Source organism: Grus americana, chromosome 7, assembly GCF_028858705.1.
Source record: "Grus americana isolate bGruAme1 chromosome 7, bGruAme1.mat, whole genome shotgun sequence".
Lineage (NCBI taxonomy): Eukaryota > Metazoa > Chordata > Aves > Gruiformes > Gruidae > Grus > Grus americana.
This window is the reverse complement of record NC_072858.1, coordinates 34977700-35001882: the sequence shown is the minus strand read 5'-3', so window position 1 is coordinate 35001882 and position 24183 is coordinate 34977700. Positions and strand designations below refer to the sequence as shown.

The 24183-nt window shown below is 41.2% G+C and overlaps 1 protein-coding gene across 1 annotated transcript in view; it reads right to left on the bottom strand.

Annotated features, from left to right (window-relative positions):
• Window positions 1-23490, bottom strand: part of REEP3 (receptor accessory protein 3) — a 41388-nt gene extending 17898 nt beyond the window's left edge. Inside the window, exons 1-2 of the mRNA XM_054832477.1 lie at window positions 23385-23490; window positions 3343-3415 (exon numbers count right to left, since the gene is read on the bottom strand). Of these exons, the coding sequence (XP_054688452.1) occupies window positions 3343-3415; window positions 23385-23416 (105 nt within the window). The 5' untranslated portion in view covers window positions 23417-23490. The remainder of the gene's footprint in view (window positions 1-3342; window positions 3416-23384) is intronic.
• Between the last annotated feature and the right edge of the window lie 693 nt (window positions 23491-24183).

The following is a 24183-nucleotide window of genomic DNA, read 5'->3' as shown; positions in this document are numbered from 1 at the left end:
AAGGAAAAAACCAAAACAGTTTAAAAAAGAAAGAAAAGATAAGAAAAGCATCACCCACAACCAGATGTGGTAACCTCATTTCATTTGCCATATACAGACTACTAACTCTTCTGGTATACCTAAAAAGCATTAAACACCGCACTGGTTAGACACTAGTTTGAGGCCTCAATTCATGGTACCTTCTTTCAAAAGGAGGAATATATATACTTTCCTACAGAGGACATGGCTGAGATTTAATCTTCACTTTTATAACAATTTTTTTAAGTGGACTTACGTACTCAAAACCTAACCCTGCTGCCCATTTCGTAGCTATGCATTAGGCTTTAAAACCACTTCCTTTGTCACAACTTGAGACTCATTTATCTTAAATGCTTCTCTGCATTTCACTTTGAAAAGAAACTCAGTCATGTGATGACATTCTTCACTTCAATCTCTCAGAGGATTTAGGTATTTCAGGCTTGAATAAACTAAGACAAACATACACAACAGCTGAAGTCATCTCTGACAGGCCATGTGACATTTAGACTGGTGAACATCCCATGAACCAGAATCAACACCTGAATAATACTAAAATTAACATCCAACCTAAGCATGATGCAATGCAATTTTTAAGATACCATGCAGGACTGAATTTTTTTTTCTCCATATATTTTATCCAGGCTACTCATTCTTTAATCAACATCTATTTATCCAATTAGGAACAACAGTAGAAGTGGAGTTTCTCTTGGGCTGCTAGGAACAGTAAGAAATGCTCTGCAGAAGGGCACATGAGATCTGCCAGGAATCCTGCTGAGGTCTGGGCAAGGATTCTTAAAAACACAAGTCAAATCATATTCTAGTACAATTAATGCATTAGGTACCAGAAGTATTCTTGACAAATGAACCTGAGTGACTTACAGAGTGGGTTTAATACCAGAAAAAAAACCACGGAAACAAAGAAGGTCATATTTGACACTGCCCAGAAGACCATCATCTACTTAACTTTCAGAGATGAAGTTACCGCAGCTTTGATTGAGTTTTGCTTTTTACGTTAAAAGGGTGATTACAGATTTGTTTTGTTGAGCTTTTTTCTACCATCCAAGTGTTTAGCTCATCTTTGTTGGCTTTGGCTGAAACAGATCCTTTCAAGTCAGGATTCTGAAGCCAGGATTTAAGACTGGTCTGGTCGTTCAGACATTTCAGATGCACATTTACAAGCACTTTGGTGTAACACAGTGAAAAAACTCCTCAAAGAACTCAGTCGACTCCATTAAACCAGGGTAATTACAAGAACAAATAAATCTCCTCAAAGGCATAGATCTTAATTTCTAGAACTAAAGTCCATAAGCCTTTTAAATCACCAAAACCAGCAGCAACACTTTTTTTTGCAGAAATAATCTTTGAACAATTTGCTGCATCATGACCTACACAGCAAGTCAAAAGATGTCTGCACTTTCTGTTTGTTCATTTTTTACTGGTGGAAGCAGTGGCTAAGTAAAAAATTTCTCTGTTACAAAGCTCTTGCAATCCAGCAAACAAAAACAGATGGCTCCTGAGCCACACATAACCCTGGAAAGGAAGCTGTGCTCAGGCCATAGCGTGACTGGCAGCAGAGCTGTGCCATTTGGAAGGCTGCAGTTAAACCTACACCCTCTCTGTGAAAGAAAATGACCCATTTGGGAAGATGAAAGCCATGGATCGTCCCTAAGATCTATCTGGGCACTCAACCCAACCAGCAAAGGAGTGATAATTTGCTGATGAATCAATGTTATTTGCCACCCATGAAAAAGTCACTGTGATGGATCTCTCATCTCAGCCCCATGAACATTTTGTATGCAACTGGAAGTTCAGGAACTGCTTAAAGACCACAGGTAACCGAAAAAGCAGTGTTTTCACACTATATACACAGTTGGAAAAAAATGGTTCCAGGCTCTACTAAAGGTCTTATGTAAATGACAGGCATCTCTAAAAATGGATGCCTAAGACAGACAGCTAAGTCATAGCTAACTGGACAACTACGATGAATTAAAATTTCAGCATTCTACAAACATTACTTTTGTTTTCCTATGAAACATATTGCAAGAGGCAATGGTAACCTCTTAAAGTGATTTCTTGTACTAGAGTTTGAAACTGCTATCTTCTACTTCGCCTGTGGATCCCTTTTGAGGGAGCTGGGAGGAAAAGCAGATTATAAATTCTTTGCATTATATACCTTCCCGACAGGCTAAAGTAAGCATGAGACAGAGGAAATTCTTCTCTTACTTTGGATGATTCCCCCCCCCCTCCAGAAGCTTAGCTCTGGCAGGCTCTAGCTCTACGTGCACGAATAGCTCCAATCAGCTTGTACACAGAAACTAGAAGTATGAATATGATGTCCACTTTGGAGCCTTGATGGAGAGTGATCAGGCTAAATGTAAGACATACAAGGGGAAGAACAATAGCTACTGCATTCTACTACTACAGCCAAGTACAAAGCAGAGACATCACACATCCAGACAAGCAGCATTAGGTCACAATTACAGCTGCCGAGTTAAAGTAACCGATGGCACTGACTCCATCCCAAGCCAGGCAGCCAAGTTAAGAACAAGGTTCAGGAGAGAATATAGGTTAGTTGCCAAAATCAAGTTAGACTTCCTCTTAAAACAGGGAAGTAACTCAGTGACCAAAGCTCCTTGTGATTGCAACTTGGTAACATTCTTGTTGTAATCATCATTGCTCATACTGAAAAGTAAATAATTTAACAGATTAATTCTGAACTACAGTAACTGTGTTTTTCTCCATCTTACTCTTCTGCCTGTTCTGCTTCTTTCCTCCACATCATCTTAACCAAATCTTTTCCTTCCTTGGTTACAGGTTTTCTGTTCTTTGAGAAACGACAGATTAACCAGAGCTACCCTTTCCTCAGATAGACTTTGAATCCCCAGTTGAGCTCCATACAATGACAATTAAACTGCTGTTACTGTTCAAGTGGTCACTGAGAATCAATTTGTCATTGCTTATACTACAGGTGTCACAGAATTAGGAAACCTTTTTCCTAGCCCCAGCCCAAAAGTGCATTATTTTGGGCAGTTCACTGAAGTGTGGCCAACACTTTAAGATTTACTTTTTTAAATCCTCCTAAAAAAAAAATTTTGTATCCAGCATAGTGTGTGGACATGTTTCAGCAAAGTTATGAAAAGTCTGAGAAATCTTAAACTTTAGCTCTCCAAACAAAATCACAGGATTACCACTAGATTCACACAGGTGTGCTAATATATAGTCAAATTAAGCTTTCATATGATTTATTGCACTGCATAATGAAAATTTCACAGTTGTATATCAGCAGAGGCATTTAATTAAGCAATTAAAAGGAACGTGACTTACATATTCCTTCACGTTTTTTGTCTTCACAGCTTTGTACGAGTAATATGCAGGATACAGCATCCCAAACACCAGCCTATTGGAAAATAAAAAGAGCTTTCAGAATCTGTTATACTGTATAAGACAAAACAGTGACAACACATCATTAGAGTAATGCAGCCAACTTAAAAAAAATGCCATTCTCTAGCTTGGGAAAAAAAAAATCAGTGTTATAGGTTACTTGGAAGAAGTTTAGCAATACACAAAAACAGAGCAACATGAACAGAAAAGGCTGTATGCCCTGAAGACAACAAACAGTTTCCTAAGACTGCCTCTAATAGATATGTAGAACTAGTAGCTCTTCTAGTTCAGCTACAAGCAAAACCAGTCCTGCAGCCTGTCCATACCAAGAGACTGTTTCCGCATTGGCAGTACTATCAACACTTAAAAAGCCTCTAACAACTATCAGTAGGTAATCAGAATCATCTACTTTTATCAGATTACCAGAAGATTCTTCAAAAGCATTTTTAAGACAACAAGATTGAGTTACATAATTTCAGCTCCCTTTGCTAAAACTCTGCAACAGCAACACATGGAAACAGAGGCAAGTGGGAATTAATCCAGTTGTGCTCAGACAGCCAATTTCTGCTAAAATTCATCAAACGTAAGGTGTAGAGCAGGGTCCGTGCTGAGAGCAGGATCAGGAAAAAAAAATATCTGCTCTAACACAAGTTTGTTATAACACAGCATTTTCTAGTAAGTGTCTTGGCCACAGACTAGCAGAACAGTGCTTTATGAGAAATTGAACAGCAGTCGTTGCCATCTCCTTGACAAATGCAAGAGCACCATACTTTTATTTCACCAGCTTGTTACACTTTACAAAGTCAAGCAATTGCCTGCCCTTTGTTCCAGCTGGCCTAGAGCAGCAATTACATAAAAGTCTGTGGTGGGATCAAGTGCATCCTTAGCAAGTTTGCCGACAACACCAAACTGTGCGGTGCTGTCGACGCGCTGGAGGGAAGGGATACCATCCAGAGGTATCTTGACAGGCTTGAGCAGTGGGCCCATGCAAAGCTTATGAAGTTCAACATGGCCAAGCGTGAGGTCCTGCACAGGGGTTGGGGCAATCCCAAGCACAACTACAGGCTGGGCAGAGAATGGATTGAGAGCAGCCCTGAGGAGAAGCTCAACATGAGCCGGCAATGTGCACTTGCAGCCCAGAAAGCCAACTGTATCCTGGGCTGTGTCAAGAGAAACGTGACCAGCAGGTCAAGGAAGGTGATTCTCCCCCTCTACTCTGCTTTCATGAGACCCCATCTAGAGTACTGCATCCAGCTCCGGGGTCCCCAGTACAAAACAGACACAGACCTGTTGGACTGAGTCCAGAGGAGGCCATGAAGATGGTCAGAGGGCTGGAGTACCTCTCCTATGAAGACAGGCTGAGAGAGTTGGGGTTGGTCAGCCTGAAGAGCACCCTTCCAGTACTTAAGGGGGTCTACAAGAAATCTGGAAAGGGACTGTTCACAAGGGCATATAGTGATAGGACAAGAGATAATGACTAAGTTGAAAGAGGGTAGATTTAGATTAGATATTAGGAAGGAACTCTTCACTATGAGGGTGGTGAGGCTCTGGAACAGGTTGCCCAGAGCAGTTGTGGATGCCCCCTCCCTAGAAGTGTTCAAGGCCAGGTTGGATGGGGCTTTGGGCAACCTGGTCTAGTGGAGGGTATCTCTGCCCATGGCAGGGGGGTTGGAACTAGATGGGCTTTAAAGTACCTTCCAACCCAAACCATGCTATAATAAGTGGGGGAAAAAAATATGGAATTATTAGCAGCAAAGTTGAACTACTTTCTTCAACACCACAGATAGCACAGAGAGAGGGTTTCTCCATCCGTAGTGGAAGACAAACACAGAGTTACCCATGGAAGAAAGCCTGTTGCAGGGGCAGGGGGATATTGGCAGAGGTACTAATGTTAAGCTATAAATGCCACAAGTGAAGGAGGAGGATAAAATTATGGAGGCATAATTGCAGAACCCTTCATGTTTTGAAGGGCCTTGTGAAGTCATCTAGTCCAATCTCCTGCTCAAACCAAGGTCAACATCAGATTTGGACCAGGATATTTAATACTTCAGTCAGTCAGGTCTTGGAGACTTCCAAAGAGATATTTCACATTCCTCTCTGAGCAACCTGTTCCAGTGCTTAATGAGCCTCCTAGCGCAAAGTTTTAGTTATATCCAGACAGAACCAGAAGTTCATAACCATTGTCTCTCTTGGCCAAGTAGCACAGCAAGAGAACGGGTCTGGCTCTCATAACCTCCAAATAGTTATGCAAGATTGCTAATAAGTCCCCCAAAAGCCTTCTCTTTTCTGGCTGAACAAGCCCAGTTCATTCAGACTCTCCTCAACATCTTAGTGGCCTCCACTGAACTTTCTCAGAGAAATTAACATCTTTCTTGCACTAAGAAGCCCAAAGCCGGACACAGTCAAATGTATAAATCTCACATCTACATCCCCATCCTCTCCTGAATGTGTTATATATATTCCTGATATTTCCTTCATCATTTAATTTGAAAATTAAAAATTTAATAATTTAATTAAAAAATTTAAAATGTTAAACTCAACTTAAGAAAAATCCTCAAACACTGAAGCATTTATTTTCTTACCTTTAAAGAACAAAGAAGGGTCTAAGAATTGGTTTTGACCGAAGGACAACAAAAAGAATTACTAGCTGATCATAAGTTAGAGTCAAAGCTAGTTAATCACATATAGCTCTTTTCTAGGATGCATTCACTTCCACAACACAAGACTAGATCTGAACAAATCTTCCAGCACGTGCTTTCAATCTTTGTGTACATTGAGCCTTAGAATTGCTAATGGCCAATAGCAGCAGAGGAGCTAAAGGACACCAAGCAAGTCTCCACAAGATCAGATTCCTTTGTAGTGGGAAGGGATGCTGCACTGCAGATCACTTAAAACAATATTGATATGAAAAAGCATAAATGGTGTACAATAGCGGCAGTTTAAAACCTGGATCTGGATGCTCAGAAGTTCACAATTCATGCTAAACTTGACTTAACAGAAGATGGATCCTGAAGCTCTTTAATATGTATAGGCTAAGCTGCTACTCCACTGCAGCAGAGCTTACCTACACATTTCAGATGTTGAAATGCCTTTTGAAAGAGTCAATTCCAGTTCAGCATACTAATCTGTAGAAGCCTATCCAAATACAGCTCTACTACTGTCCAAAGACCTTTCATCCTAAGGCCAAGAAAAGCAACAAAAAACCCTCAACAGTTTTATTCTCAACTAGGAGAAAAGCCTGACAACACAAGTTAAAAACCTCACTTCACCCAAATAAGAGGGGATCTGGGAACAGAAGGAATATGAGACCAAACATCCTTCATTTTTAATGAAATTCTGTAGACAACAGCTCTTCCTCTCATTTTTGTCCCTGTCAATATCCTGTTCAGTAACCCATCAGCTCTAATGGCTCTCACCTTTCCTTGTTCTTCTGGACGAAATTATAACCATTAAGTATCAGAGATAAGGAAAGCTTTGTTAATCCTAGTAACATAACACAGGCTTTATAAAGGGCAGAAATTTCTTTGTTGAAAGAAAAGACACAAAAGAGGTTCCTGAACATCGTAACTACTACCAACTGTCGGATGACTCCATAATTATATGCCAGCAGTTACTGGTCATCTATGCACCTCTCCCAAATTCTCAAAAAATAGTCTGAAGTTATTTGAATAGCTACTAATAGTGCACACAGATAAGTTTCTTGCTATGAAGTATATGAAAGAGAAACAGTTCGAATATTTCACTTAACAGATTTTGGGTCTATACTTTTCCACTCACTTTACTGTCAAGTAGTTCCACTTCTATTTTTAAAAAGTCATATTTTTAAATTTAAACAGCAATTTATCCTCAATGTGTCATCCTCTAAAATCTGGTAGAAACAAGAATTGGGACAGAACAGAATTTTTTTTTTTTGAGAGCATTGCTTACAATCGTAAAGCTAAGTTTCAGAGGACAGCAAGTTAAACAAGAACACTAGCATGAGACAAACACAATAAAAACAGCTAGTTTTCCCCATCTAGCATATCTTTGTTACTCAATTCTGGTCAAATTAAGAGTCAGGAAAAAAGATAAATCTGTATTTTAGTACTCACTTTTTTCTTTTCAAGAATTCCTCCAGAACTCACTTTTAAAATCAAAGATTGAGAAATTTAACACCACAATATATTATTACTTTTTAGTGTTTAATACTGTTTTAACATGGAAGTGTTAGAAAAACTGCCACTTGTCCCCAAAAAGTGGATAGATAGGACCAAGAATGAAAAACATCAGCACATTTAGCTAGTAGTAACAGTAACCAGTACTGTGAAGTTTTTATCTCCTTACAGCCAGAGCTGACATTTTAAGTGCGGTGTGATGCTGCTGCCAACTCTGGCATCACTACCTCCTTCACGCAGGCAAAGGCATCTAATCATAGTGAAAGCTACCAGGCAATTTAACAGTAGAAAAGCCAACTTGTCACCAGTGAGTGTAGCTGAAGGTCAGCAAATTCACTTTTACCCTCAATCTATACATGATAGATTAGTATACAGGCAAAAGAGGGATTGCTGCAGCTGACTGAACAGAGACACATAGAAGAGGAGCAGCAGGGAGCCTAGGCACCATGAGTATCACTGACATAGATAGCTACAACAGCCGAGAACTTTCTAATAGTTTTCCTGTTGCATCGATACCCCCAAAAAGTCTCAAAGTTGTTAGCAACACCTACGTGTAAGCGCATCCCTCCTCTGATGCTTCTACAGTAACTGTATGACACACTTCAAGGATGCTCCCAATTATTCTGAGGCTTTGCAAACTTAAAAGCTTAAGTGTTATTTTTAAAAAGTGTAGCTTGTATTTCACAATGGATATCACCACACTACACTAATGTAGCGGACAAAACCAAAGCCAGTTTCCACAGATGGAAACAGATTGCAGCTGAGTGTGATGTTCTTTATTTTACTAGTAGATATACGGATAATCCAATGTACTTTTACTGCCAGTTGTATGCCTATTTCAATTTTTCAGCCGTACTCAGCAATTAAAGTAGCATTCCGTTTTCGGTATGGCCCCTTCCTCTACAGACATTTTGCTCATTTAAAGAGAAATGTTTCTCAAATAGACTAGGAGATTAAGATCCAAAGACAAAGAAAAAATATCAAAAAGCCTTGAAATCCAGATAGAATAATGTATTTGTGTATCCATATAGCTGTTAAAACAAACATAACCTACTGCCTGTATTATCACATAATCTACAGTCTTACAGTTTAAATAGCTTTAAAGGATACAACTATTTGAAAAATTCATTTCTGAAACACAGCAACTGAGTTTGCATTTAACTGATAACTGGGGAGAAAAAAAACCAGTCACCTGTACACACACTTCTCTGGCACTGAGCATATTTAACCTGGATAAACAACTCTAAAGGTAATGTTTAAAAAAAATACAAATGAAACCCACCAAGTCGCTCAAAAAGACTACTTTCATCCAGACTCCTAAAACATCAAGCCATTAAACCAATAGTGCATTTAAGACTTGGGCCTGTTCACATTGCCAAAGAATTGCCCAAAACAAAGTGTTGGCACTTTATTCTTTTGTTCCTCTGAAATGCAGAAAGACAAGGGCCACAAGTGTTCCCTGATAGTCAAAGCCATTCAGGAAACTCGTTCAGTATGAGATACTTTGGAGACAATGCCATTTGCTAAGCTCCCTTTCCTTAACAAGTTTGATAACAGAGATGACACCGATTTGTCCACCCACTGATTGACTATCTTGGCACAGACTGATACAGAGCCAGACATTTGTTAAAGTGTGCATCTACAGTGGAAATACCCATCTACATCCTGATGGATCACTTGACAGCATTTGGCAGGTTAGAGAATAAAAGAATCCTCCCAATCTCCACAAAAACATGGAAGTGAATATAAATACTTGATATACATCCTAACTTCACTAACCATGCCCTGTTCCCCTTCCCAATACTAGTCTTTACCCGCAAGTTATGATAGGAGCATCTTCCATTCCTGTCATATACACAGACAAGCTTTTCTAAGAGCTAGTCAGACACCACGGAAATACCAACAGTAACACAGATGTCTCCCAGCTCCGCGTGTGGTATGAAAGCCTTAACTGTAGTGCAGTATCTATGCAGAAACTAGGTCTGATTTGTTAGTATTACTTTGCTTCCATACAAACTATAATTACTATTCCATGTTATGGTTAGCAGGTTTAGTGTAAGCAAGATTTCTCTTGAAAGGGAAGTTTGCTAATGGAAACTAAATAGCAGAATGAAATCTAGTCTGAAGAACAATGCTTGAGTCTTCGGCTGTTCTTGGCTTTAAAAAGGAAGATATGGCCATACTCCTTAACAATGTGTCTACTGAGGTTTCAATCAGCACACACTGGAAAAACATAAGCATTTTTGCTTAGACTGTATGCTACTCATACTTGTAAGTCACTCCCATAAAAGATAAGCAGTTTGGATTTTTTTTGGGGGGGGGAGGGAGGGGACGGACACACGACACTATAAAGCAGTAAGTCTAATCAGGTATGCACTAAGTTATAACTGCTATGCATCTGTGTGGTACCCTCAAGCTCAAAATAAGGCATAAGGACTATCTCTAAGAATCTTATTGAGGGGAAAAAACAAACAAACAAAAAACCAAACACCTGCAATTAAACAGAAAAAACAAGACCCTCAGTCATGCCTGCCAACACCCCTGAGGGTTGCAGTGGGGTAGTAAGTTCTGGACTAAGCCAGCTATCTCCTAGGTTTTTACATGTCCAGACAAAAAAAAGCTCACCCTGGCATTTTTGTCCTGAATATTTTTGAAAGGCACTGCACCAAACAAAGTCAGTCTCTTCAGCACCTGACAGAATTTAGTTCCATTTTGCTACCGGATAACATTCATATATACAACACCAACCATAACAATCTACATTAAAAGACTATGTATTTGAATAATTACAAATATGTGTCTAAATTACATTTTAACCAAAATGCTGGGCTGCTACAGGGACAGAGGAGCATGAGGATAAGCTCCTGAACCTCACACCAAATTGTATCCTATTTTTTCCTTCACCCCTAGCCTTGGGCAAGGAGCAGGGAAAGTCACATAAATCCTATTAAGAGAACACGTCTGCTAACAGTAGCAAACCTTAAACTCAGCAACTCCTCTAGCAGATCGCAGTTACCAAAAGGCAGGAATGCGATCAGAAACAGATCTGTCAAAATCTTCATAGCAGTCTTATATAGAGAATATCCCCAAAAGCCATAGAAAAAAGTCTTAACAGTTAAAGAATATACCCAGAACCAACAGATCTGATTAAAGTACATTCTTGAGCAGAGGAGGCGGCTATTAACCTTCCAGCTTAGGAAGATGGAATTCTCCAAAGCACCTGCCAGATTCTTCCAAAGCACAACATAACCAAAAGTAACACAATTCAAGCAATCAAGAAATCACCTTAAAGTCTTAAGGGGAAAGTGACTTCCCTACCAGTCCCATTAGCAAGTGGGACTTTCCTATGTCAGGAATGTTTGTTTAATAAGTCCTAAGTATAGTAACTGCAAGCAGTCTGATAGGGGACAATTAGGCCTTTCTTCCAATACAGAGCTCCAGGCTTCATTACGTGTATCCTTGCCATTTGTGTTTATGGAATACTACTTTCTTGACTTACCCCAAAATAGGGAACCTGTTGCCAGGTACTCTTCAAGTTTTCTCAACTTGAAAAACAGCCCTCTCTGAACCTTGAAAGAAGTCTAAAAAGAACACACCAAAAAAGCTAGAGAAATTTCTTTGAGTCCAAAATGACGATTTTCCTTTCCTGCCATTACCTTAAGCAAAATTCACCTATAAATGCATCCTCCTAAGAATTCCTATTTTTTTTTCTCCACATGCTCAAAAAGCATTGAAAGCACTGGAAACTTTCATAGCATTTTCTAGCTTGCCTGTTACTCGTTCTACTTGCTACTACAAAACCCTCCATAAGACAATAAAGGTCAGAGAGCAGTCTTAAATAACAATTAACTTGATACCTGTACACACATTAGATGTGCTACCTCCTTCAGCAAGAATTCACCTTGAATTGCCAACTCACAGCCTACATACAGCTTGCAGCCTATTAGGCCAGTTCACTCAGCCAGCAATACAGCCCTAACACAAGTCTGAGTCCCACTCTCCCAGCCACAAACCTACTGTGTGTGTGTCCTAACAGCCCTCTCTCCCGGGCCTGTGGCAGTCTGGAACAAGGTACCGCTAAAGAGCAACTCCCCAAGCAAAATCCAGGCTATTCTCTCTAAGGAGTCAGCCTGGGGACTGTCTTCCACACGGACAACCTGCACAGCTGTCCCAGTCGCTATCTTCTCAGAGGTGACAGGGCATTACCGGTACATAAACCCTGGGAAACTCCTCGCCTCTTGTACACGTATAGATCACACAGTGCAGAAGTACTTAGGGAGAAGCTATTGCATATCAATCTCACTAGAAGATTCTATGCCTATGTCTGGAGACGGAGTCCAAAACTTGTGTCCAGGACCCACCAACTTTTCTTGTGCTGCTGCATAGCCTAGGCATATTTTAACAGAAGGGTATAAGCCTGGAGATACCAACACCACTAAGAAAACTGCACCAGCTCTCAAATCCTTTTCAAAACATACAGTCAAAAGGCCCAAACCCAGTAGTACAGAAAATTCAAAAAAGCTAGTACTGGAAAGCAAGATAGAAAACATAGTAAGAATAAAAATTGTTGTAAAACTCTTAGTCACTTCTCTGCATGCCTACCGATTCATTGCTTTATTTTAATGTACATGTTTGACCACTACTGTAACAGCGTCCTGACTATCCCTGTACTATTTCCTGTTTACACTTACTAAGCTCCACCACGTGTGCAGAACAGTCAGCAGGTGAGCTCATAACTTCCAAGCACCCACAATGAGGAACTGAAACGATGCATCAGTAACACCTCCACATGATAAAGAGCAAATACTGAAGGCCTTCAATACAGAGTAACCCTTATTAGAGAACTTAAATCTTTCACCTAGCTCTCACCTCAGTAGAAGAGCTTCATCCCTGCTGGAGAAGTATTAATTTCTAAAGCTGCTCACACTCACTTAAATCTCATATAACTTATCATTCTTCAAATCTACCTTAAATAGTTCCTGATTTCACCTGTTGCTATGACTGTTTAACACTGGAAGCAAAGTAGCCTCACAGCAGGCACCTGTGTCATCAGGCAGGAGCACAACGAACACTGAGGACTAGCCACCAGTTAGGAATGACTGCATCTACCCATACAGCTCGTAAGAGAACCTGGTATGACTTTGTTCAAAGAAAAAGACACATCCTTGTACTGAACTGTGCTTTTCTTTTAATGATCACCAAGGACTGACAGCTGGATTAAAGATGTCAGTTAGAAGAGACCAATTGACTAATTTGTTATTTTTCATTTTTTTTAAAAAACATCAAATCAACTATAGTTTTCAGCAGTTATTTTCTATTTTTATTAGTACATGCATGAATAAGCTTACTCCATGGAGCAGGTGAGCAAGAACACAATTAAGACCACAATTATTTTTTAAGTTTAAAGATGAAAGCTGATACCTACATGGATGTTCAAAGAAACTGTCACATAGCATAAACTGGTTTAGGTGATTACGCTTTAAAAGAGTTTACATAATAAAGGTGATTGACAGAGAAACACATTTATGAGCTCCCTTGTGTTTTGAAAGAATTCTTTACACTTACTACTCTCAGAGGTTCTACAACCTACACAGTTTCCATGAGCAATGCAATCCTCTCAATTTAGAATACTTCTGATGAGCTCCTAAAAGACATCACTAATTTGATGCAGATGAGATGCTGAACAAGATTAACAGGAACATTACAAATTCAAGAATGAGGTGTTCAATTTTGTCATGAGGTTGAAAGTTAAATATGCATTTCATACTTAGTTTCTTGGCTTTGATAAACCAAAGTAAAAAATTACCAGTTCTCTTATTTACCTACTTACTACTCTTAGCTTTGTGTCTAGTGCCTTCAAAATAATTTTAGAAGCTCCTACAATTTTTTAATTAGGTCTTAATTTCTGTACAACAATATGATGCCCTTCGTATCAAGGATACTCCAGAAGAATCCAGAAGAGACCTTGCAAACACGTTCCATTTTAATCTAACTGGTACACTGAAAAATTGTTCATTACAATAACTTCAACTCACTCATGTAAAGGCAGCGGCAACTTCTTTTCAAAGGTTTGTCTGCTCCGTGCCACAGTAAATTTTGAAACAAGCAAAGATAGATGGATGTTTGGAGAGCCAAAGCTAACATAAAGCAAATACTATCATCTCAGTACTGCCAACTCCTGCACGTTTTTAACACATTTAACAGTCCTAAAGCTTCAGCTCTTGCAGGTCTCAAAGATCCCAAACCTGGCAAAATGACCAGGTAAGATTTGCATATGAAGATGATCTTTTATCCAGTACAAAATTGGAACAGAAGCACTAAGATAGCATAGCTGAAGAACAGCAATACTAATTAAGTGACAAAAGTTCTGCAGTTGATAGAAACAAACTAAAACAAATGCTGTCAAAAATACATGAACACCACATCTCCAGAACAAACAAACCCCCCCCCCCAAAATACATTCTCATTACAGCAACTATACTTAATGTTTAAAATAGCATCACTCAATGTATCTAAATTCCAAAGCAAGATAACTCAGTATTTTAAGTGGCAGTGATCTCCTTCAGTGATGGGAAAAATAAATTTTTGGTTGTCTGAAAGGATCCAAGGCCAGCTTTTTCTTTGTTAGCCTTAACTTGGACATACTTACCCTAACTTACATTACCTTCAATCAAGCATGGAAGTCATGATGGGAAGCCTGTGCACAATTATACAATATAGACATCCAAGTCTCAACTGCATGACATGGGGAGAAATTTTTTGTATTAAAGTGTTCAAGCATACTTTCTCTGTCTCAGCAGCTGCATAAGGAAAAAGCTACCTGACACATCCGACACTAACTATGGAAGTTCAGTAATCTAGTACTTCTAATATTATTTTTGTTCTCTGAAGACTATAAAGTCATCTTCATTCTCAACCATTTTTGGTATCTAAAGCTTTCTTCAACTTTGGAAAGTGGCTTTAAAAGCTAGCCACTGCACTGGAGTTCCCCCACCCTGGCCTCGGCCATCACTTACAGTCTAGACTCATTCCCTCTAATACCTTGGACTGCCACATAGTTAACAAAAAATGGATTTCCACTTGGATTCTTACCTTATCAACTTTGCTTTTTCACCTTACCTTGGTCTGCCAGAGACTTTGGTGAATCTCACAAGTTAAAATTCAGAATCAAGCCATTGCTTGCTGCTCTAAGAGAATATCTTCTCTCAACATTTTTGCAGCACCATCAACATCAAAATAACTTGGCTATAGGAAACTAACATTTAAAATAGGAGTGGTCCCAACTAAGAATTGCTTCTGCTTGTTCCAAGCAAAACCACATTTTATTTTTGAGCCATTTGTAAGTGAAAGACAAACCACATTGCATGTAACCATACATTCATCATATGGGTTGCATTTTTTTTAAATGAAAAGTGTCCAACACTGCTACAGGCCGCACATGTGGAATATTAATCTGGCTGGCTGGTTTTAGAGAGAAAAGTGAAGTTCGTAATCTAAAGGCCCAGAAAGTTCCTACTTAATCATTACACATTCTAGAACCTAAGGGTGTTGTCACAGACCAGCCTCAAGGTCCTGCTTCTCCCAAGAAAATGCTACAAAGACAAGAATTTGAGCAAAGAAAAACGTATAACCACACAACACCAACTCTTCAAGTAAAAATTATCCTGTCTTATCTCTTCCCCAGACAGCTGGGATTTTTGCTTTTGATCATCAGGTTATTTAGATCTCAATTTTTGCCTTAAGGTCGCTGATTTCCAAAAATTCTGTTTATCTTATGACCCAGAAAAGTATTTCTGAAGCCTTTTAGAGCATTCAAAAACCCAACTTCCCCATTGTACACAGGAAGAGACTTCTCCTATGAAATTTGTATTTGGCAGATACTGTTGAGATAGCATCTGGACTTGTCATTCCAGAGTATACGTGTTTCCTCAGTTATAACTGGTACTTAGATAACTCTGAATATGCTGTTAGACACCAAGTCAAGAATTGACAGCTTGCAGAATCTCTACCAAAAACTTATTAACGTAGTTGTATTAGTAACTTAAACTTCATGTCAAAAATACCATGCTAAAAGATACCTTTATTTCCTCCCTTCTGAACCCAAATAATTTACTGGTTTTTCTTTAGAGACTCATGCATTAATGAAGCAGTTTGAGGGGTAGGCTTTGTTCTTAAAAACAGATAACGCACACTATGATGATCGACCAAAGGTTCATTTTTGAGGGAAGAATTAACATTAACACAAATGTGCTTGATTGGTAATGTATAAACAGGCTAAGAAACCAGAAGATACAGAGAGAATGTAAGTGTGCCTTTTCAGAAAGGTCATTTACCAAATGCAAATGAAAGGTAGTTTGCTTTATTCACATTATCCTCTTTATACAAATGCAAATTCCGTTTTGTCTCAAGCATTCAAGATTAACTTTTATTCAAGAAAAACTACCACTCAAAGTTCTATATGTAGAACAGTAAAACCAACGCTGCTTGTATTGCATGTATGGCAAACTAATGACTGCCAAAGCAGTCATTTAAAACATGTATTTTATGTTTCCGTGGATATATTGTCTTCCAAGTAAGCTTTAAGCCATTCGCTGCTGAAAAATGTGACTAGGTCAGCTGCTTCTCCGGCTTCTGAAACAGTCTAATAGTAAATACACTTCAACTGAGTAACACTAGACATGCTTTTAGCCATAAGGGAAACCATGCATTCTAGAACAAAGTCCTAGTCTAGGAAAAAAAGATTAGCAGACAAGAGTGAATAGTCAGAGCACAAAGCCAAAGAATTAACTTATTACTTTAAACTGTAATGTTAAATAAAAAAAGTTACTAAACTAATCAAGCCATCTCTATGCTAGTGACCATTTTCCTCACTCTTCTTTCCATGGTTTTGATGAACGAGTTACAAAACGAGGTGGGGGGAAGAAATAACAAAACCAGACAGTAGTAGGAAGGTACAAGCACGAACTGTTTTCTGATTTTCCCCTTCAAGCGCTGCAAGTTCCAACAGCTTTATTAGCAGAAGAAAGCAAAGCATTATGTCAGACTTCTCACTTCAGGAAAAATTCTGCTTTGTGAATCCCTTGCATTTGAATACTGGGTTAAAGGCTTTTGAAAGAAATTGCACTTAGTTTTCAACATCAAATGCAAGTTCCAACTGTCTTCAGGATATGAAATCAATATTTCAAAGATGATAAACACAGGGAAAACATTCATCTAGTTAAACCTACTTCCATGTCAATGCTTGCAGACTAGCTATAAAACAGAACAGAAACAGAAGTAACGCCCTATTATTTTGTCAGTGATAAACTGAACTGGATAGTAACAGTGATGGCTGACAAAAGGCTCAATACAGAGTTAGGCACTATGGGGTGTTTTATTCCCCGTGTCCGAAAGCATCTCATCAGATTGGTTACTCAGTGCCACCAAGGCCAGTCATGCTTAAAGTCAGAGCGGTCAGCAAGAAAACCTGCAATAATCTTTCCTACCTAGACTCCTATACATCTCATTTGTCCAGTAGTAAGCTGTTATAATCTAGTTTGGCAGGTCTTTAAAACTTGAAAGTTTCACAACAACAATCATATTGTTTTCAGCTGTAATATTTTCTTCTCTAAAAACCTAATACTTTCACATAATAGTACACATTTTGAAATTGCAAAACTTCAAAAGCAGAACAAAAAAAATCAAAAAGCTTAGAGAAAGTCTCTTCACACATGAAGTGGCAGAACCAGGGGGTTTTGCCAGACATGTTTTTACACATTTTTTGAATAATTTCTTATCAAGGATTGAACATATTGAGCCAAACCAACTTACTTTTTTTTTTTTTTTAAATCAGAACTTGGCTTGGGTTCTCGCTCAGCCTTATATGAGCATATCAGGAGTCAGGTATACATACAAAATAACCAGGAAAGACAAGCCATTCCATCAAGTTGCAGAAATGCTCAAGAGCCTAAAATATGCTTGGTCGAAGCAGACACTGATTTGTGGAACACGCAAGAGCGAAGATTGTTTGTTTTAATTAGAAACATCCTTTTGTGCCAGACCATGCAGTTCTTGGTATTCCTTTATCTACAATGCACAGGACAGATGTGGATTTCAGCACGTTTTGTAACAGCGTACATGCCAAGATCATTAAGTAAGAACGTCAGCCTCCACAGCACGCCTCTAGTTGTGCTCCATCTGTTTTGAGCAAGCTTTAGTCCACCCGCCTGCCATATAGGCTGTGAAAACTGACCACACATGCTCTGCATCTACACAATCCCATAAACACGGGAGAGAAAAGAGCAGCTAGACTGCATAGCAAACTTCAAACTTTGATTTAAGGAAAGGCGTGCCAGGTAGGCAGCGGGGACACTTCTTTCTAGCAAATTGTCAGAGCTAGTCATTTTGCATCGCACGAACTTACAGAATAGGTATTACAAGTCTAGTCAGCAGACACTTTTTGCTGTACATACTAGGATTGCCTAACTGAGAAGCTGAACTGTTGGAGAGAAGTGCTCTGATGATTTCATTGCTCAATTATGTAAATTATTTTAAACTTTCACACAGACAATACACTTAATCCCTAAACTTACATATGCTTACAGATTTCAACCTATAAAATTGAAGATCTTTTAAAAAAATCTGACAGCTGGTTTGATTAGAACAGCTGCACCATTATTACTGGAACTAGTTTCACTACAAGAAAGAATAAGCAGCAACACGCAAGCGAAGAATGTTGTTTCAGAGTACATTTTAACCAGTCTGGTAATATGCTAATGCCAAAAACAACGCTGTTTTTGTCCTTCAACTTTTCATTCTCACCATGGCACTCACCTAGCAACTACACAACAGAAGCATGAGCTCGTGCAGCTCGCTGCAACTAACGAAAGATTAACCTCTTTCAAGCATGGTGATTTTCATTTGGGCTGACAAAGCAACCAGACTCACCCCGTGGTCACACAACTTTTGGACCCTGTGAAAAGTGGAGAACGAGGAGAGGGTGAAGGGCAGGATGGCGCCTCCCAGCAACAGGCCAGTGAGATCTGGTTAAGCATGGCATGAAGTGCCAAGGATAACTGATACACAGTGACTGACTCTTTGCAGTTCCGTGGCGAGACGGACATTTCAGCACATCTCTTCATCTCAGTCACTCACACTATGACAGCAACTCCTTTTTCCCCACAGATGCAGCAGCGATTTATAGGCCTTTAAACCGGAAGGATACTGGAAGGCATTCAGCATCCAACAGCACTCAACATCCTTTGTACTTCAGCTGGAACTGCCGGGAAAAGAGCAGGCTACAAACCCTTGAAGAAACTCTCCCACAAATGGCCCTTCTGACTTGAAGATTAGGCTGTATAAAGCTATTCCTTCTACACAGCATGTGGTGGTATTGTTATTTAATTCCATCTGATGAATTACAGTTGTTTCAAGATAACATGTTTGACAGCATGTTGATTAGCAAAGAGGAGGGTAAATATTTTTGTACTTACTGCTTTTAATTAAAAAATTTGTATTCCAAGAGCAAGACACAATCAGGGTTTATAAACAAAGCATACACTGTTACATAAAACATCACCACCACACTAAGCCAAATATTCCCGACAACAACGCAATCAATACAGAAGCTATGGCTTAAGCTACCTGTTCTCAGATGTCTAGTAATTCTAGGGGCAGCTAGATGCCTGGAAATGCCAAACAGCAGCAACAAAAGCATTAAAAGTAGAGTAAGAGAATGCCTTGGAAACTACCATGAAAGAAACAGCTCCAATCTGTAATGCAGCAAAAACTGAAAGAGACTAAGACTACTACCTACCTTCAGGTCACCTCCTGTGTGCCCCAAACAGCCTTTGTCCAGCTTAATGTAGTTACAGTTATAATCTAATATTAGAACCAAGGAATGCTTGCTGCATCTTTTACTTGTACATCTTTTGCTCCTTGTAAGGCTCTAAAATGGGCATGGGGAAGGTAGCCATTGTAAGTACAAGCAGGCAGAAAAGTAAGTACTAGTACCCAAGAGAAATACATTCTCCTATGGATCGCTACAACTCTCCCTTCCAACAGTCATGACTGCCAACCAGCTTTACTGGAAACAAAACATACTTAAACATGAGGGTAGAGAGAGTGTTGGAAAGCAACACAGATGGGGGAACTTTCATTTTTAAGTGAGAAGGGGAAAAAAAAGTTAACAGATTACAGCATACAGTCTGCTTTAACAGATTGCAAGAACAAAATGGCCATCTACTTTGTATTTAGGATGCTTCATATCTTTGCTTGGCACAAGAGGATAGTCTGATCTCATCCATACCAGGCTGTGACTGACAAGTACTCAGTGTGTTTACTATTAAATACACTGTCTCAGCAACTGATGTGTACACAATTGCTCAGACCTTACAAATGAGAAGAACGAGCAATCAAAGCAGCCTAAAAGTCACGCACAGTCTCTATTAGAAGTTAACAAGATGGGCAGCCACAAATTAAAAAAGCTATTCCCACCACTAAAGACTGAGAACTTGACAAGGTGTGCCACTTGGAGAAGTTTTCTGAGACTCTGAAAGAAATTACTACCTTCTTGTTGGTTTTGGTAGTGAAAAAAAGGAAAAAAACCTGCAGTAATCATTCTGGATACTGTTGCAATAGCCAGTGTATTTTTGAGTTAATAATGACCTATACTTACTACAGCAGCACCCCACAGACACAAAACTTTGAAATGAAAAGATGTTCTAATTATGTGTTTCAAGACTTCTGCTTCTTGACTGAAAGAAGGCATGCAATTAGTACAAGGTAGTTCACATGTTTAAATGCCTAAGCATAATAGCATTGCTAGAGCAAAGGAAAAAGATTTCATTAAAACAAAGTTTTGCCAAAGATTATTATGTGGAGTGCTGAATTTGAACCACTCCCCGTTTCCTGTGCATGACTCTTCAAGACAATTCATATGCAATTAAGAATTCTAATTCTCCACTAGCTCCATTCCCTAGTTCCTTAAAGCTTTAACCCCAAATTGCAGACTCTTCAACTGAATTAGAAGTCAGTTTGCTTGGGACATGCATGTCCAAACAAATCCAAAATCATCCACGTCACAAGTCAGCAGAGGGCACTGTGACACACCTACAAATTAACATTTTGCTGCTCTTTTGGCCCTGAAATAGTAGGTCAGTCAGGAGAGGACAATTCTGCTGCAGCCAAAACAGCTGCTGCTCCTTCCAATCACTAATCCAGAAAACAGGTATTCTTGATGGCTGCCCAAACACAACAACAGGGCTTTCTGGACTTGCTACAGACAGCACAGGATATCCATAGCTCTCATATACAACGGAAAGTCACCACACCAAAATTAAAACACTACCTAAGTAAGAGAACCTCAGGTCTTAGCAGCGACATAGTAGTTAAAAATATTTCCATCTTTCTTACAGGGTTTAAGGAAAAGGTAGCATACGCCTTCCAAACTCATGACACACAACTCAGAGAAACAAAGTCACTGGAACAGGTATGTCTGGAAAGAGACCAGGAAGGAAAACAGATCAAATAGAGAAAGATAGCAGAATGTACGCTGAGAAAAGAGGACACAGAGGACAGTCTCAAGATCACTGAAATTAAGGCCTCTTATGTCACACCACATTGACTTCTGTGCTACTTCCCACCTTCTTTTTCCATGTGAATTTTGCTTTATTAAGCAAAGTTAAACAATAGTCTTGAAGCTGTCCAAGTTCTCATTGAACACTTTCCCCTTCCTGGGAAGCTGAACACTTGCAAACTAGTTAAGTCCCATAGCTAGGGAAGAAGGACACAAGAAGGTGGAAAAGATTTATAAATAATATTAAGGTCTCCCTTTTTAGCAAAAATTAGGGCACACAAACGAGTGACCAATTGCAACCAGAAAACCTAACTACATAGAACTGCATAATACATTGTCCTTTACTACCTCTTGCAATGAATTTATGGATAATAGTTGCTATTTTCTTCATTCCCTGTGCTATTGGTTAGGCCCATTGAGGACTTAATCCTCAAAATGCAAATACAACCCTTAGTTGTTTTTTCCATGAAATGAATTGCTAACTTCACAAGAATCTGGTCATTAGAAATTGAGGTGCTCAGCATCGCTGATATCAACCAATGCAGTCTAAGCTGTTGTTAAAATAAAAATCCTCTGGTTGGTGCTTTTACACAACAAAGTAGAAACAGGTTCAGCAGCTATATTTGATGCACAGAAAGTAAGTGTATGCCTCTTCCCTCTAGCGCTGTGCATTGCCCATGGGAAGACCACATTGACAGAGGGCACAAACAGCAACTCTTCCCACAGCCTCTCTCTTCCAAACCAATGTCGTCCTTTGCCAATCCTGGAACACGATGCCCTACTTCACAAGTTTCAATTATCTGACGAGTCTCAGGGACGGCAGGGAGAGGGAGAAGGACTGCTACTTATCTAGGTGACCAGATCGCAGCAGGAAAATGTACGTGGCAGTATGAGAAGGCTTCCTGACAACAAATAAAGTTTTCAGATGAAATTACACCAGATAGCTTAAGGGGGATGTTTGTCACCAATAAAACAGGGAAATCCTATGAGACCCTGCTTTGTGTCATACACTCCTGCTACGTACTTTGCACTAATTCAGATGTTTGTTGGACTGCTTCGTGAGCAGATTCACTTCATTTGCCTGGCAAAAGAGCCACACACAGCAAATCTCAGCTTGAGCAACCCAATAAGCACTGCGGTCCCCACAGACACAGAGATACTCAGCAAGGAGCATGAGGAAGACTCAGTTGCTCAAATATTAATATTTATTAGGGAATACTATTCAAATGAGCAAAATATCCCATCAGTTTCATGAAGGGACAGTAAAATGCTTAAGGAAATGACCAGAGGTTGCACTGGAGTTTACTCTTTCTCAAATAGAACTTGGATACCACATAAGACGATACTTTTCACCTGAGAAAGTTCGCCCCTTTGGTTGACAAAAACTCAATTTTACAAAGACCAGTATGCAATAACACTGCCAGTCTCTCTCTTCATCAGCTGATGACCTATATTCACCACAGATCCCCATTTCACACTCCCAAGCGTTCTCCTAGCCCTTTCAGCTCTGCCACAAGTTAAAAAGGAAAACAGCTATCAAATAGATTTTATAGATTAATTTGGATCAATTTACAAGCAATGCTCACAATGTATGCGTGACGGGTACCAGGAAGCCTGAGCTCCTTGGCTGTACAGCCCTGGGAAACACGCACTTACAGCAGGAGACACACGGTGCGACCAGGAGAGCCCACCTGTGCTCACCAGGAACCCGGCGCTGGTTTTGCGGGCGCTTCTGGGAGCACAACAACCCTCTGAGGCACCAGACAGCTCAACCGCTGCCAGGCAAGTGTCACTCTCGGGTAGAACCGGAGCTTCCGCTACCTCGCTCCTTTCGAGGAAGGGGGGAGCGCTTTGAGGTGATTAAATTCCTAAAAGCGGAGTGGCTTGTTTTAACACGGCACCTCTAAGCCGTCGGATGATGAAGCACGGCGGCGCTCTGGCCCAGACACCCGCCCCCCTCGCCGCCCCGGCAGCCCAGCCCGGACCCGCACGACGCGGCCCCTGCCTCACCTGGGCCGGGAGCGGCGAGGCCAGGCTGTGCCGTGCCGTACTGGAGCGGCGAGGCCGGACGCGGCCCAACGGCAGCTTAACGGCCGCGCGGGGCACCCGCTGAGAGGGACAGGGGGAAGGAGGAGAGGGGGGGCGCCTCCCTCCCACCACTACCCTCAGCCCAGCCCCGCCGAGGGAAGCCCCGGAACCACCCACGCCGCGGGCGACGAGCCGCTCCGCGGCCCCCGAGGGCCAGCTCTGCCTGTTCCCCCCAGCCCAGCACTCACACGACGACCCGCGAAATCATCCAGGAAACCATCGCGGCGGCGCGTCCCCTCAGCCAGACAGGCCCGAATGGCCGCAGCCCCGCCCCCTCATTGGCTCGGCGGCTGCACGCATGCGCCCTGGCGGGCCGGGCGCGGCTGGGGCGGGGGGCGGCGGGCGTGTGGAGGCGGCTCCGTGCCCGGCGGGCGGAGAGGCGAACCTGGCCCGGTCCTTCACCCCGGCGGCGCGGCCGGGCGCTCTCGGGGCTCCCTCGGGGCTCCCTTCTGTGCCAGGCGGGCCCGGGGACAGTGTGCTGGGGGGGGGGGGCTGCAGCCACCGCCCCGCCGTAAGGAGGTGGCCGCGCCTCCTGCCCTCAGCTGCCTCCTGTTCCCCCGGCCCGGCCCAGCGCTGCCCCGTCCTCCGCCGTGCTGCGGCAGGGCCGCCCAGTTCACACTGACGCGTCGAGACAGTCTCTGCACCGCACCCGTCGGGCCGGTGCACGGAGATAGGAACAGATTTAATTAAGAATGCAATAAGGCACGCTTCCTCCCCTTCTAATCTCTTCCCTTCGAAGCGCAGTGACCAACTCCAGGGAGAAGGACGGGCTGGGACGCTCACCCCTTGCCTTTGCCTTTTCCTTGTGTTCCCTACGTGCCTATTTGCGGTAGGACCTATCAAAACATTTGTTTCACGTAACCAGGTCACCTAACGCGCCTTGCTGACCCGGCGGTGGCTTGCTTGCTGTGGGACATGGTGCCAAGCCACCTGTGCGTGCTGGGGGGGTCCGATAAGGGCACGGCGCTTCCCCCGGCTCACACGGGC